Consider the following 14,174-nt stretch of genomic DNA (forward strand, 5'->3'; position numbering starts at 1 on the left):
TTCACGCTGGTGACTTCGTGGTGCAGTTCTGCTGCTTTCCCCCAGCACAGGTCCCTTCGCTGCTCTGTGCCGCTGCCAGCCACGGCGTTGGTTCCTGCTTCACACTCAAAACTGCTAGTGCTGAAGAATGCACACTGTTACGTCCAGGCTTTAACCTCGCAAAAGATGAGTGGGCTATTCCTTTAATATTTCTTGCATCTTTATTGTAGTGATCTCCATCTGTGGATGGGAGAAGTATCCAGGTTTCAGCTCCCAGAAGAGCCATGTGTGGTAAATGCACTGACCTGGTGGCTCAGGAGAGAAGTGGCAGGCTGGGATACAGGGCAATCCTTCCTTTCAGATACTGTCCTTCCATGGCTCCCCTTCTTGCCAGCAATTTCAGGACTGTATTTTCTTACTTTTATGACCAGATAGAACTCCATTCATGGCAGTTATTAACATGGCTGATGAAAGGGGAACACAGTTCTTAATTTTAGTTTCTCTCATCAATTTTGTTTCCAGTAAGTCAGTGGACTTACCATACCCTTAGTATGACTTAGGCAGCAATATTTGAGCAATATTCAAGGGAAAACCTGGGTATTGTTGACAGCCTGGAGTTGACACTTCCCTGCCATCTTCTACATCCCTTGAGATTTAGGACAAAAGAATTACTGCTATGGTAAGCAGAAAATTTCACATGCCAACAAATAGTTACAGTTTTATTACTATTTTTGTTTGCTTTTCCTTTATTCATGTGATTTATCTGAATCTTCATGGCCCAACCCCAGTCAGATGTATAACTTAATCTTATAATTGAATCAGCTTCTAACCCCAGTCCTGGGTCTTCACACTTCAGGCTCTGCCCACCCTGCTGAGTTTCAGCTTGGTAACCAAATATGTTTTGATGAACATAATCTCCACCACAGCCAAAAGTCATGGTGTTTTCTAAAAATAAGGAGCACACGAACCTGGACATCATTGTCCGGTTGCTCTCATGTTTCTACATTTGGGTTTTGCTGTCAGCGCTGTTAGCAAACGAAAGGGAGATATCACGGGATGAAAAATGAAATGCCAAACACAGAAGCTTGTTACAATGCTCTCCAACAGCTTCAAAGGACTTACATCAGCCTTGGAGCCAGAGGCCAGACAGGGTCTCATTGAATCCCACAGTATTATTCTTGGCCATTTAATCTCTGACATGCTTATGTTTTTGCAGAGAGAGGTTCTGGCAGACATCTCTCCCTCTTGATCCAAAATGCCTGGACAGAAGGACAATGTGTTGACTGGGAGAGGCACATTGGGATATACAGTTTCTCTGTGAGCTGCACTTTCCTCACAGGGTTGAGGAAAATCCTTGAAAGCCAACAGTCTGCCCCCAACACTGTTTTCTGCTTCTGGAGAGAGAAAGTGATGGTCCCAGAGACACTGCCCATTCACCACATGCTGGCTGTACATGCTACACATCAGCTTCCCTTCTCATTTTAGAGGGCACGTGCTACATATCATGTGCTGTGCTCAAGTTATATGGAGAACACATGCCTAAACCTCCCTGTTTTTATTATCCATGCACCCTGGGAGCCATCTTCTGCGAGTCTGTGGGTTTCTTTGCTCTGCTTCATCATCACTCCTTACTTCTAATCTGGAAAAAAATGACCACCAACTCAAACATACCACCTGCACTCTGTAACCAACCCTGTTGATCCTGGCCAGTCAACTGTCCTAATGGTATTGATGAAGGTCTTATCCAGAGAAAGCAGAATTTGAACCCTAAAAGGAGGTCTTCTTCATAAACCAATGGAAAGAAATATGATGTTCATATGACAAAGAAAAATAAAAGGATTTGCTGAAAAGCAGAGATTTTGAAAGGAAAGACCTCATTCAGTTCCCTTACAGGAGACGCACTGTCCAGACCTCCCCTTGCAAGCTGCATTTGTCTAATCCCTGACAGCCCATATGAGCACTGTCTCTGGTTGTCCATTGCACAGCAGGCACCACCAGTGTGGCTGGCCCCAAATGAACATACAGCACCTTTGGGGTGAATGGTGAGCACATATTTTCAAGTATGAGAAGTGACATGTGTCATAAAGCAAATGGGAGCTGGGGAGTGGGTTAGAAAGCAACCAGCACAGCAGGTTCCTCCATGATGCCTGTGCATGGAGTTGCCCACTGGAGGATGTGTCCTCCCTTTTATCCTCCAAAGAAGCAATAAAATAATCAGTTTTCTGGCTTTGCATCCAGGTTAGACTGAAAAAGAACCAACAAAAGAGAGTTTTGTAAATGTCTTCTGCTTCAGTCACTGCTGTGCCAGCATGCTTAGCTAAAGACAGACCAATATATCAAATTAAAAAATATATAGGTGCCTGGAAATATTAATCTTGAGTATTTATCAATTGCATGAGTGTTCTGGATGATGCGCAAGCCCACATGGCCCTTCAGGCCTCTCTTCCTTGATGAATTAGATTCATTGCTCATAGCTAAGTGCACAACCATCTTTTCTTGTTTTTCTTCCTCTGGGACCATCTGGTTTCTTGTATATCCTGCCAGGCTGTTGGCATCAGATTCACTGTAGTTTCCATCCAGCATCATAGTTTTTGAATGAGGTATTCCACACGTACATGGAAACTAGGAACATAAGCAAGAAATATAGCTGAACACTGGAAGAACACAGTAGCAACAGAAATTATGCCTTTCTATTAACAAAGAGTTGAGCTTGAAATGTTAGTTGAGATACTGTAAGTTTCTCTTTGAACAAAAAAGTCACTTTTTTTTTGCTTGTGTTCCAAAAGGAAGAGACATGGTTTAGCTACACTGTTTGGACAAGCAGCCTCAGAAAAGATTAGAGAAATGCTTTAGCAGACATAAAAACTAACCAAAAGGTTTTCTTAGCTAGCTCTGCTCAGCCTTGCTGTCTTGAGATTCCTTATTTTTCAGTCTTTGTGTTTATAAATATTCAAGGACAAGGTGCAGTTTTATCTGTGGAAATGGCTTATCCAGTACATGTTATGGAAAAAAAAGGGCCAAGTTCTGGTTTCACAGATACACGTTTTCTTTGTAAATCTGATTTTAAACCAAGGAGAGGACCAGTTAAAAGCCTAATGTAAAATCCCAGCTCTGTTGAAGTTAATGTCAAAACTTGCATTGACTTCAGCAGCACCAGCATGCATCCCACAAGTCTAAAAAAACCAATGAATACAGGTAGAATTTTGAATAGCAAATACTGTCTTTTACGGTTTAAAATCTGCAGGTTTTCTGCCCCAGCAATATGGATTACATATTTGTATGCAATTAAAATGGACTCCAAAACCTCCTTTCTGCTAGGAGTTCCTGCCTCTGATTCCCCACAGATTGCTTTTCTTACTCAATAATACTTTGCCCCCAATTCCCTCCTCCACCAACTTTGATGTGTGGGTTTTCCAAGGACTTGTTTTCAAGGATAAGTTCAGCTAAAATAATTAAGTATATATACACAGAAATGTATATATCCTGAATATATGTTTATATATATAAAAAATGTATATATACCTGAATATGCAGTATTCAGGATGCCACTGGAAAACTCCGCACTCAAGGCTTTTTCTTCAAAGTATTTAACCAACAGATCACATTGCTTACTGAAAAACCTGAAAATCAACTTAAGAGTTGTTTTCTGTGTTCTCGTCATAACCAAATGATTTGGTATCAGCAGATTGTGCGCAGAAAACCATGACAAGTTTGTAGTCCATCTGCTCTACTTGTTAGACCTATCACTCCAGGAATTTTTTGGAGCACTCCATGGGTACAGCTGAACATCAGTTGGGTTTTAAGACATATTTTATACTAAGCAGGTGTACCTCAAAAAAAAAACCCCACCAAAAAAACACAGGGAAGAATTACATCAGGCTCTTTATCATCAACTGATGACAGGTCCAGGAGATGGTGGGTGGGTGGAAGGGAAAGCGGTTAACGGCAATAAGCTAGTTGCTGCAGGACCCAGCAGAGAAAGAAATTCTGCAGATTTACTCTCAGCCCCCAGGTCAAATTACAGTTACCATGGCTTCATGTACATGTGATGACAGTCACCCCTATGGACAAGGGAGCCTAACATACTAGAAACCCACCTCCACAGAGTCTTAAATTACACCCGTCTTCACATACATGCAGAAATATGCTACATAATTTCACCCTGCAGCAATTTTAGTCTATGTCTACACTAATAAATTAAACACTGCCAAAGAGCCTCCCTGGGCATGGGAACTCAGCTGACAATACTATCAGAGTGTCAGAAATGTCTCCGGCCTGAATTTTGTCCATGTCAACAAGCACCAAAAAGTTCCCATGTATGGTTTGGTAATAAGCATTGGCCACAGACCATTTGCCACAGCAGCTCACAGCAACCACTCTGATTTTCAGGGAAGGAAGGTTTAGTTTTAGATGCTCCATGCCCATCAGCCTTGGTCCCAGGCACATTTAATTTCTTAATGTAGACATAACAGAGCTCTTCTCTGGGCAGCCTAACATATTCGTATTAGGATTTTTTGGGTCTTTCATAGGGGAGCAGCATTGGCTGACAAGATCTACATTTACAGGGAGAAATGTCTCTTCTGCTTCTTCAAGAGCACTCACCTACATTTTGCTACAATCCCCTCAAATAATGCTGCTTATTATCTCTGTTCCCATTACCACCGCTGAGGATTAATATTGTCACACGCTGAAGACTGGACAGAATCTTTTACCTTGTGTAGTAAAAAGGCATTTGTTGAATATAGAATTCAATGCACAAGACTCAATAAAGGGCAGATTTGTGACACAAATAACAAGCTATGCCATCACTGGATGTGGGAAAATGTTCCTGAAAACTTAGCAGAACAGTAACAAACCCTCCCAAGTTCATTTCATCCTTCCAATACAGTTAAAGACAAAGGAGAGGGGTTTTTGCCTTTAAAAAAAAATACAAATTTCTCCATGAGTCAAAGGCAGTAGGTGACCAATGTTACCTGTGAACTAATGTGGGGAGTTCCTAATGGGAAGAAAGAAGCTGTAAAACCTGGTGATGTTCTGGGTGTGTGAGGACTGAAAAAATTTGGTCCCAAGCCTTAGTGTTCAAAAGGTGATGGTGTTTTGTTTAATTACAAAGAAGAAGGGCTCACAGGTCTGTAGGATAATGCAGGCTGGAAGGGACCTCAGGAGGTCTCTGGTCCTATCTCCTGCTCACAGCAGACTCAGGCTGCTCAGGGCTGTATCTGGTCAGGACTTGAAAAACTCCAAGGATGCAGGATAAGATCTTTCATAGCACAGTAAAAAGTACTTGGCTGACTTGTTTGTATTTGGTAATGGGAAACAACGCCACTATTACATCCATTGAATTCAGTTTCCAGAGTGAAGCTGACTGTAGATGGATGAAAGGAATTTGCTCCAAATAACACCTTTAGCTTAAAAATATAGCAATTGTGGCAGCTGCAGTGAAGTATCAAATTTGATACTTTCCCCTCTTGTCATCCCCACACAGTTCTAGGTTGCAGTCTTCCCCAGTTCAGATCACACTCTCCTCTTCTCTGATGCTTCTCTGAAGACCCATGAGACCAACTCCTGTTTTTCTGGTGTTAGCAATGCAGCCTGAGGTGGAGCGGTCTAAACAGATCCAATTATACACACATGGATGTCAGTGTTTTCCCATTTATAAGCACAAACCAGTCAATATAAAGACCAGATCAGCTGCAAGAAAAAAAGCAATAAATGGGAGAACAAAACAAAAGTTTTTCTCACCCTCTCCCGCAGTTTCCTCTCCTTCCGCTCTTGCACCGTAGTCAGGTAATTCACTGCTGCATATTCCAGCACCGAGAGGAAGACAAACACAAAACTGACCCACAGGTAAATGTCCACTGCTTTGATGTAGGAAACACGAGGCATAGAGGCGTTCACCCCAGTGATGATCGTAGACATGGTCAGCACGGTGGTTATCCCTGGAAAGAACAAGAGAGATAAATGTTATTGACTGATAAGGCTTTTGTCTCAAGAAAAACAGAAATTATGCTCTATGTGATGCTCTAAAAGATGTTAGATATGAAATAAATTTGTGATAAGTGTCTCTCCTGCCAATGCAGAACTGTTCCACTGCCTGCACTTTTGTGTGCACGATGGGTTTAGTTTTGAGGAGCAACGGAGCAGCCATCATTTTGCTAGGAACAGCATTTAACTCCCTCCTTAACCTCAAGGGTTTTAACACAGCGCTTAGAGTCAGGTCTGCTATGACCGGTGGTGACAAGGACTCCTGTTTCCTAGCTGTACCAATCTGTGTTACAGGCACTGCCAGAAAGCAACCTAGTCTTGACTTTTGGTCACAGCTAAAGAGGATTTGATCTAGACCACTGATCCTAAAAGGGATGTGCAATAATGATAAAATGTTTTGCATGAAACAATGCAAAAGAAAGGCTTTATGTTTTTACCTCTAGGAGTATTTGTCTACAGTCCAGGCTGTGGGAATCAAAAAGCTTTGAACAACAACCATTGTATTATATATATAGATGTGTGCGTGTGTATGTGTTTATAAACATATATGTATGTATTTGTGTTTATACACATATATAGGTGTGTGAATATGTATATATATACACATGTGTATGTGTGTATATATATTTAGATAGATATAGATAAAATCATGCAAAATAGTATATACTTTGTTTGGATTGTCATGGAGAGAAAAATATTTACAAGTTCCCAAAGCCACTTAAATAGAGAAATCAGAGCCAAAGAGCATTCATAGCTACCTCAGCCCTTTCAAAACAGTGACCACTGTAAACACAGCTACTGTTGTTCACTTTTCATCAGGATCTAATTTTTTAAAAATAATATCTACTGAACACATTTCTTTCAGTGGAGTAGACTCTCGACTGCCTCTGTTCATATGTTTGCTGCAGTGCATAGCTCTCTAAGTGAGACAAACTTGCGGGGCTAATATACCAGTTTTATGCTTTTAGTATTGGAAGCCTTACATATTAACATTCAGAGAATTTTCCTATTACATTTTTGCCTTCCTCCAACTTATGCATGGAGTGATAAACAAATCGGCTCTTTTTATGCTCAGCTGAAATAATTTCCTCCAGTCCTGACATAGACAAAGCTCCTCCTGATGGCTTTGAGATGTCCACAGAGGCAGATTGGTGTGCACAGGATTTTCAAGCAGCAACTTCTTCGCTTTCTCACTCCCTCAAATGAGAGACCTCCCTACCCCAGAAACGTTGGACCCTCAGTGCGAGGCACCCTTGGGAGAGGAGAAACCCAACCTCTGCCTCACCTCAGGGCTGGTGGCCTCTCGCCCTCAGCACTGCACATGTGAGAGGAAAGCCACGTTCCCTTCGCTGCCCCGCTGTTGTCTGAGGCCTGATGTTACAGAGATGCCCTGAGTGTCCCCAGGGCACACCAGATGGAGGGACACCTACGTCTGCAGGTGCTGATAGGACTAGATCCCTTGCTGCCTTTCTTTCCCAACTTTGGCACCCTCCAGGTAGCCTGCAGAAAGCCACTGGCCACAGCACCAGCGCCGGCTGGTTGCGAAGACACATACTGGGGCTGGGACACCCGCTGTGGCAGCTGGCACATGGCAGGATCCTGCTCATGAAAGGCACTCATGAAAATTGTAACAAACAGAAGCCTTTAATTCCCTGTAGGTGCCTAAACTCCTGTGAAACTCTACCCACACTGATGGCAATGTGTGTCTCAGAACTGCAGGACTGGACAACAGGGAAATATCTTGATTCATTGACTCATAAATACTGAAACCTCTCTTCTCTGCCCAACTTTATTTTTAAAACCACAGCCCTTTCTGTCCTGAGCTAAGTATAGATCAGGAGGACTGCTTAGCAATGAAGGACTTAAGACAAACTGCAAGTTTTTCACTATACTAATCATCAGATAAAACAAACATTTGCTTGCCCAATATCTTTAACCATCAAAATGAACAGTTCCCTTTCCTGCCAAAACTTTCACGTTCAAAGGTTTTCACGCAGTCATGGCTTGTTGCAGTTGCTCTCACCCAAAGAGACTCTGGCAGGAACTGCTCGGCGATCGATCCAGAAGGAGACCCAGGACAACATGACCATAAGGGTGGCAGGGAAGTAGGTTTGGAGCAAGAAGAAGAAGATGTGTCGGCGTAAAGTGAAGTTTATGTAGAGGCGATTGTACCAACCTTTGAGAGAGGAGGAAAACCAGAATCAGTGAGAACAGCCTGGATGGTAGGCACAGAGAGACAAGATCTTTCTTTTGATTTTTTTATTTCTAAAGGGTAGTGAAAAGAGAAACTGATCTTTCAAAACATGTATTGACCAGACCGTGAAGACTACATTTCAGTGATATATAATCCCAAGAGCTCTCTCAGAAGTAGTTAATACAACATTAGCTTTAGCAATAGCATTAAATCAGAAAAGGCCATACCTGTGCTACTGTAGAAAGCCAGTCTCGATGTAGTGTGGAATTTCTGTATCAAAAACTGTGACAAAGAAATCTTTTCATCGGTTTTCAGAGATTCATTCCCATTTTTCCAATACAGCATCAGATCTTCATCAGTGTAAGCATCTTAGGGAAAGAAGAAACATGATGTGATGTGACTTTAGCTTGGAGATCCAGACAAAATTAACAAACACAAAGGCATCTTTGGCATGAAGTAATGCCACAAATAAGTTTGCTAACAACAGCGAGTTAAAAAGATCTTGCCATATGATATACCAGGACAATAACAAAAAAAAAAAATCCAGGTCATCCTGATTCAGGCAAACACATTCTCTTTTTACTCCACACTGATGAAATGACAGCTAGAATGGTACTTTTCTGAGCATCACATGTCAAAAATCATAGACAAGGAATTGCTAACTGATAAGAATAACTCAGGAAATAGTCATGGGTAAAACACCTGCATTTAGATGAAGGAGGAAACACAGACACCTCAAACTATCTTAGAAGGATAAAAGCAAAAGTGACAGGTGTGATTTGAAGCAAAAGTCTAGAAATATTTGAAGGCTGTAAATTAAAAACTTAAAGAATGAGTTAGCGCACTAGGTAGGTAGCAGGAATGGGGAATGAAAAAAGGGTTATGAAGATGGCCAGGGGGCTGGAGCACATGGCATAAGATGAGAGGCTGGGGAAGCTGGGTTTGTTCAGCTGGAAGAAGAGGAGTCTGTGGTGGGGTCCAACTGCTGCCCTGCTGGGGATCATACAGAAGATGGAGACAGGCTTTTCTCAGACTCTTCTCTGAGATGCAGAGTGAAAGGACAAGAGGAAAGGGATGCAAGCTGCAGCAAGGGATTTTTTTTCCAAGCAGGTAAAAGGAAACTTTTTCAGGATGAGGGCTGTCAAACATTTCAACAGGTTGCACAGAGAAGTTGTGGAGCCACCCTTACCTTGGAGATGTTCAAAACCCAACTGGACACAGCCCTGAGCAACCCACTCTAAAGCTCCCTGCTCTGAGCAGGGTGTTGGAGCAGATGACCTCAAAACCAACCTAAAACTCTCCTCCCAATCTAAGTTACCCTATGATTCTGTGATTCTGTTGTTTGTAGAGGAAAATTGCAGTTAAATAGCTGGGAGGACCTCAGAACAATTAGATGTTGGTCTTGGCACACCCTGGAGAAAGTTTACAGAACAGCCATGAAAATCTTACTGTTGAAATCAATTCCTCTGCAGAATAACTCCTTCCCAAAGAAGCTGAGCCCAAGTCACAGTATTTGCAGGATCAGGATTATATCATACATAAACCGCATTGGTGATGAAATTTAGAGAAAATTAATGATCATTATACTCAACTTTTTACTGTGACACTTGAAAGCACCACCTTCCTGTCAGAAGCAATGAACAGAGCAAAACTTCCGCCACCAGATTTCTCATCAGCAAGCTGCTGAAAACCAGCATATGTTGAACACCTCTGTTGGTGATTTTTTGAGAGTGCCATCTACTAAAATTCATACAAGGATGCTTTCCTTGCAAATTCCCCTGTCCTGCAGCATAAGGGCTAGATATACAACACAGTAAGTCAACAGAAAGACTCCCAGTAACTCTGGTGAACCTTTTTTTCAGGCTCTAAAGTAGACTGTAATCTGAAATGTGTCCAGTCTATGTGTGTGCAGCCAGCCATGGAGCATGTCTAGCTAGAAACACAGATACAACGTACAGCTTTCCAGCTCCAGAGAACACGTCTGAGAGTCCAGGGGGAAGTGGCTGAAGTCCATGTTACACATTGCTGTCACTGTGATCCTAGAAGTCAAAAGTGAGAAAGATTGGTTTCTATGAGGAGCTATGAAGGGAGAATGTAAACACAGATAAATCATTCTGCAGCTTTAAAGCCAGCAGTTATGCATAATGTCAGCATAAAATCCCCAGGAAAATGCCTACCAAGTTCAAGTGAGATGGATTATACACAGACACTCCAAAGGAAGCTGTAATTTCAATACCTATCAGGAAACTAAAATACTATCTTGGACATTACGGTAATATTAATGTCAGTACAGATACTTCCACTGCGGTTTATATCCAGTTATTTCCCTACAAGACAACAACGTAAAATAACTTCACCATTTACATTTGAAGGTTGCCTTATGTCCAGTTTGATTAAGGTTTCCTCATTTTCCCCATTGCAGATGTTGATAAAGAACTTTTCTTCTGTTCAAGGGATTGTGATCTAAATACTACTCTGACCTACACACTCATCACCCCTGAAAAGCACACACTGCTCATTTTGACTATAAAACTAGAGCAGAATTTTGCCGTATGAGCTAAACTTAAAGAAGGTTTTTGGGGATATGCTCCAGAAGGTATATTGTAGCAATGAGCTCCCGTAGTTGTGTGTGGCATTTAAACATTGCATAACTCAGTCTCATTACAATGTGCTATTTTCTTTCCTTGGGGTCACCTAAACTGTGGCACAACCTGTGGTCATTAACAATTTGTTAGTGAGGGGCAGCACAGAAACTCAGCTCGTCAATAAGATATTCCTCAACTAAAGCCCAGTGCCAACCCCATGCAGATATCTCAAGACATCTTGAGATATCTTGGAGGACATTTCCAACGCCACTGGACACCCATGCTTGGGCAGCTGGATCACGTTCTGAGTGTTCTAAACACCATCAGGCCCAAGTATCACGCAGATTCTTGTTGTCCTTGGATTTTACAAACCAAATGATCCATTTAACTCTTGTGCAGTCAGCTGTGGTTACTCACAGCCTTGTCTTTCATGGGGTAACATTGGAAAGTCACATCACCTCCTCGACAGCTCACAGAAAACTTTGAAAGTGAAAACTCTGCATGTGGGCAAATGAGCAGAGCTAATGTTTTTGGTTAAAAATACTTGTTCCTTCATGTTGGCTGTTGAGCACTGCTAACTAGTGGTGTGATGCTGGCTTCAGCACACGAGAACTGCAGGACATGAGCAATGGAAACCTATATTCAGTTACAATCTGTAGAGAAGGTCCCTACCCTCCTCCTGCTCCTGTCTTCTCAGTGCTGACCCAAGCTTACGTCTAACCTCCTTCTTCATTTTTCTTTCTCCTTCTTGTCTCTCCTGCTGGGTTGCACCTTCATCCTCATCCAGTTCTAATAAAATAGACAGCGTCTTTAGGTGCTTAGTTAAGGTGTGAGTAATCAGACCTTTCATGCAATAAATGGATTTATTAAATGGGTTCAGAACAGAGAAAGTGTAACTAAGTGTTTGGTCAAGATGGGATTTTCATCATTAAGGCCAGGCAAAATGAAGTGGCCATATGGTGCATACTCTCTTTCTTACACACACACATGTCTTTGTGGTTTTAATAGTTTGTTCAGGGTTTTTTAAAATAAATTCAGTAGAATTATATTTGGACTATGAAAACAGTGAACTTTATGGCCCCCTGGTTCAGTGGGATATTGTCCTACTTGGGACAATATCGCCCACTATGCTCATTCTTCAAAAAGAAATAGTCTCCTGAATCAAACTTTATAAAAGACCTTTCCTTGTTTTTGAAAATTATTTTACCATGGCTGAAGTGAATAAGTTCCAGAAAGATCCTAGAACAGAAATCCTTGTGTTACAAAACATTCAAAGGTCACTGTACACTGAGAGCATGTTTTCTGTCCTGGGGAAATGTTCTTTTGTCCAAGCTCTCAAGCTTTTCTCCTCTGGCGGTGTATTTTTCTCTGCATCTCTTTTTGCATTCTTCTGAAGGAAATGAAATCTGCTGGGATGCTGATGTAAGCAGCCATAAAGGTGGCCTGGTTAGAAGGGGAAAATTACTGAGCAAAAGAAAATGTCCGCTGAAAAATACTGACAGAGAAAGGCCTGTCAGCCTGGGAAGCTGCAGCATCCTTGAGGAGCACAGCCAGCCTCTTTGAAGTGAAGCTGGGTACCTAGAAACCTGAGACATCCCGAGATATCATCGATAAGCGCAAAAACAGGGGACTGTAACAGCAACTTATTGTCTGAAAAGGTGGAAAACAGTCTGGAAAATAAAAATTGGTCTGAAAGAACAAAAAACATCATTATCCATTGGCCGTTCCAGGTGAAAAATAGAAATTAACAGCACCCATTGGCTGCTCAAAGTGGTGGTATCCTACACCCTCTTATGTCTCTGTGATATAAGGAGGACTTAATTTTTATCCAAAATGGAGCCTCTCTCTCGGAGAACTTCCCGTGCTGCACGTACTTTTCCATTCCTAAACAGGTTGAATTTGCTGCATGAACTTTCTCCCAGCTTTTGGACTCTCACTGGGGATGCCCGGCTGAGTCCAGACTCCATGACGCAGAGCATCTCTGAAGTGACACTCTGTCTGTCATCTCATTGGTCCCCCTCTGGACCCACTTTTGGGGTTGTTTCGGTTTGTCCTCCCACCCGTGGGATGATTTGGTTCACTTGATGACAGTATCACTTGTTATCAGTATTATACATCCATATAAGCAATCTATCATAAGTATATCTGCTGTTATATTGTTGATGAGTTGCTCCACTAATGGCAAGTTTGTAGTAACCCCTAATAGTATATACCTACTTGGTTATTGCTGTTATTGGCTGTTGCTATATGATTTATTGATGCTATATTATTGATAACTGATAGTAATTTGTAATAGCATGAGATATATATATATATTCACTTTATTAATCATAGGTATACTTGCTCGTGGTGATTTTTGTGGTATTTTTTTAATCTGTGATAAGGTAGTTTAGAGGATAAAGCCTCCATGTCCTTGTGTATTACAGAATCCTGCAAACCCACAGTCATGATCTCTGTACACCGTCAGGCCGGGTAACCCTTTAGGTCATGACAAACGTGCCTCAGAATTCTTCCAGCCAACAAACCTCCTAGAAAATCAGGGACTACAGAGTGTCTTTAATGCTGCCATTTCAGCTTCAATAAACTTAAACCTTTACATCAACGTGCAAACGCCAATAAAAAAACCCCAAAGAAACAAACAAAAAAAGTTTTTCTAGACAAACAGGAAGCAAAATAGGATAATTATAGAGGTCACCATCTGGTACATCAGCAGCTTCCAGTTTAATCACACACTGACCCCGGGACAAACATTCCCGATCGACTAAGCCCTCCTCTGACTGCAAAGAATTAGGGGAATGCTTCCCCCGGGAGGAGATTATCCTGTTACTGCCCACAGTATGGTTTCTCGTAGCTTCCTGCAAAGCATTTTGTATTGGACATGCTGGAAACAGGGCTCTGCATCAGCGGTGGGAGTAGGAGGGTTGCCAGTACCAGTCCTGGTGGTCACCAAAGCCATGCTGGGAGCAAAATTGACAGTAAAGCCCCAGGAGGTGTTCAGGAGCAGCACCATTACCTCATGCTGTAGAGGACATGACCGTCGGGGAACACTCGCAGCATGATATTGTCTGTGGTGGTGTCGTGAATGAAGGACCTTTTGGAGTGCACGAAGAAGACATCGGGGACCCAGATCTTCTTCACCAGCCTGCCGTCAAAGGTCATGCTCTTGTTGGTGGTGCTGGGAAACGAGAGACGCTCGTCTTTCCAATAGTGCCTTAAGTACAGAGTCATAGTGAAATCCTTCACAATAAAAGAAGAGAACCAGACTGTCAGTGTTGCTTTCTACACCTAGGAAACACCAGAAAGAAAACTCACTGCTACCAGGTAGATGAAATCCCTCCCCTCTCAACTCCTGTTTCTTCCCTAGACCAATGCTCTTTGTGAAATGGTTTTCCTGGCAAAATAATTTCAGCCAAAACAAAACATAACCCCCC

General features: G+C 42.1%; 1 protein-coding gene across 1 annotated transcript in view; it reads right to left on the minus strand.

Moving 5' to 3' along the window:
* Positions 1-2,292: 2,292 nt before the first annotated feature.
* GABRR2 (gamma-aminobutyric acid type A receptor subunit rho2) overlaps positions 2,293-14,174 on the minus strand; it is a 38,986-nt gene continuing 27,104 nt past the window's right edge. Inside the window, exons 4-9 of the mRNA XM_072857853.1 lie at positions 13,757-13,980; positions 10,115-10,197; positions 8,386-8,526; positions 7,988-8,140; positions 5,722-5,918; positions 2,293-2,601 (exon numbers count right to left, since the gene is read on the minus strand). Of these exons, the coding sequence (XP_072713954.1) occupies positions 2,293-2,601; positions 5,722-5,918; positions 7,988-8,140; positions 8,386-8,526; positions 10,115-10,197; positions 13,757-13,980 (1,107 nt within the window). The remainder of the gene's footprint in view (positions 2,602-5,721; positions 5,919-7,987; positions 8,141-8,385; positions 8,527-10,114; positions 10,198-13,756; positions 13,981-14,174) is intronic.

Source organism: Ciconia boyciana, chromosome 3 (assembly GCF_034638445.1).
Source record: "Ciconia boyciana chromosome 3, ASM3463844v1, whole genome shotgun sequence".
Taxonomy (NCBI): Eukaryota; Metazoa; Chordata; class Aves; order Ciconiiformes; family Ciconiidae; genus Ciconia; species Ciconia boyciana.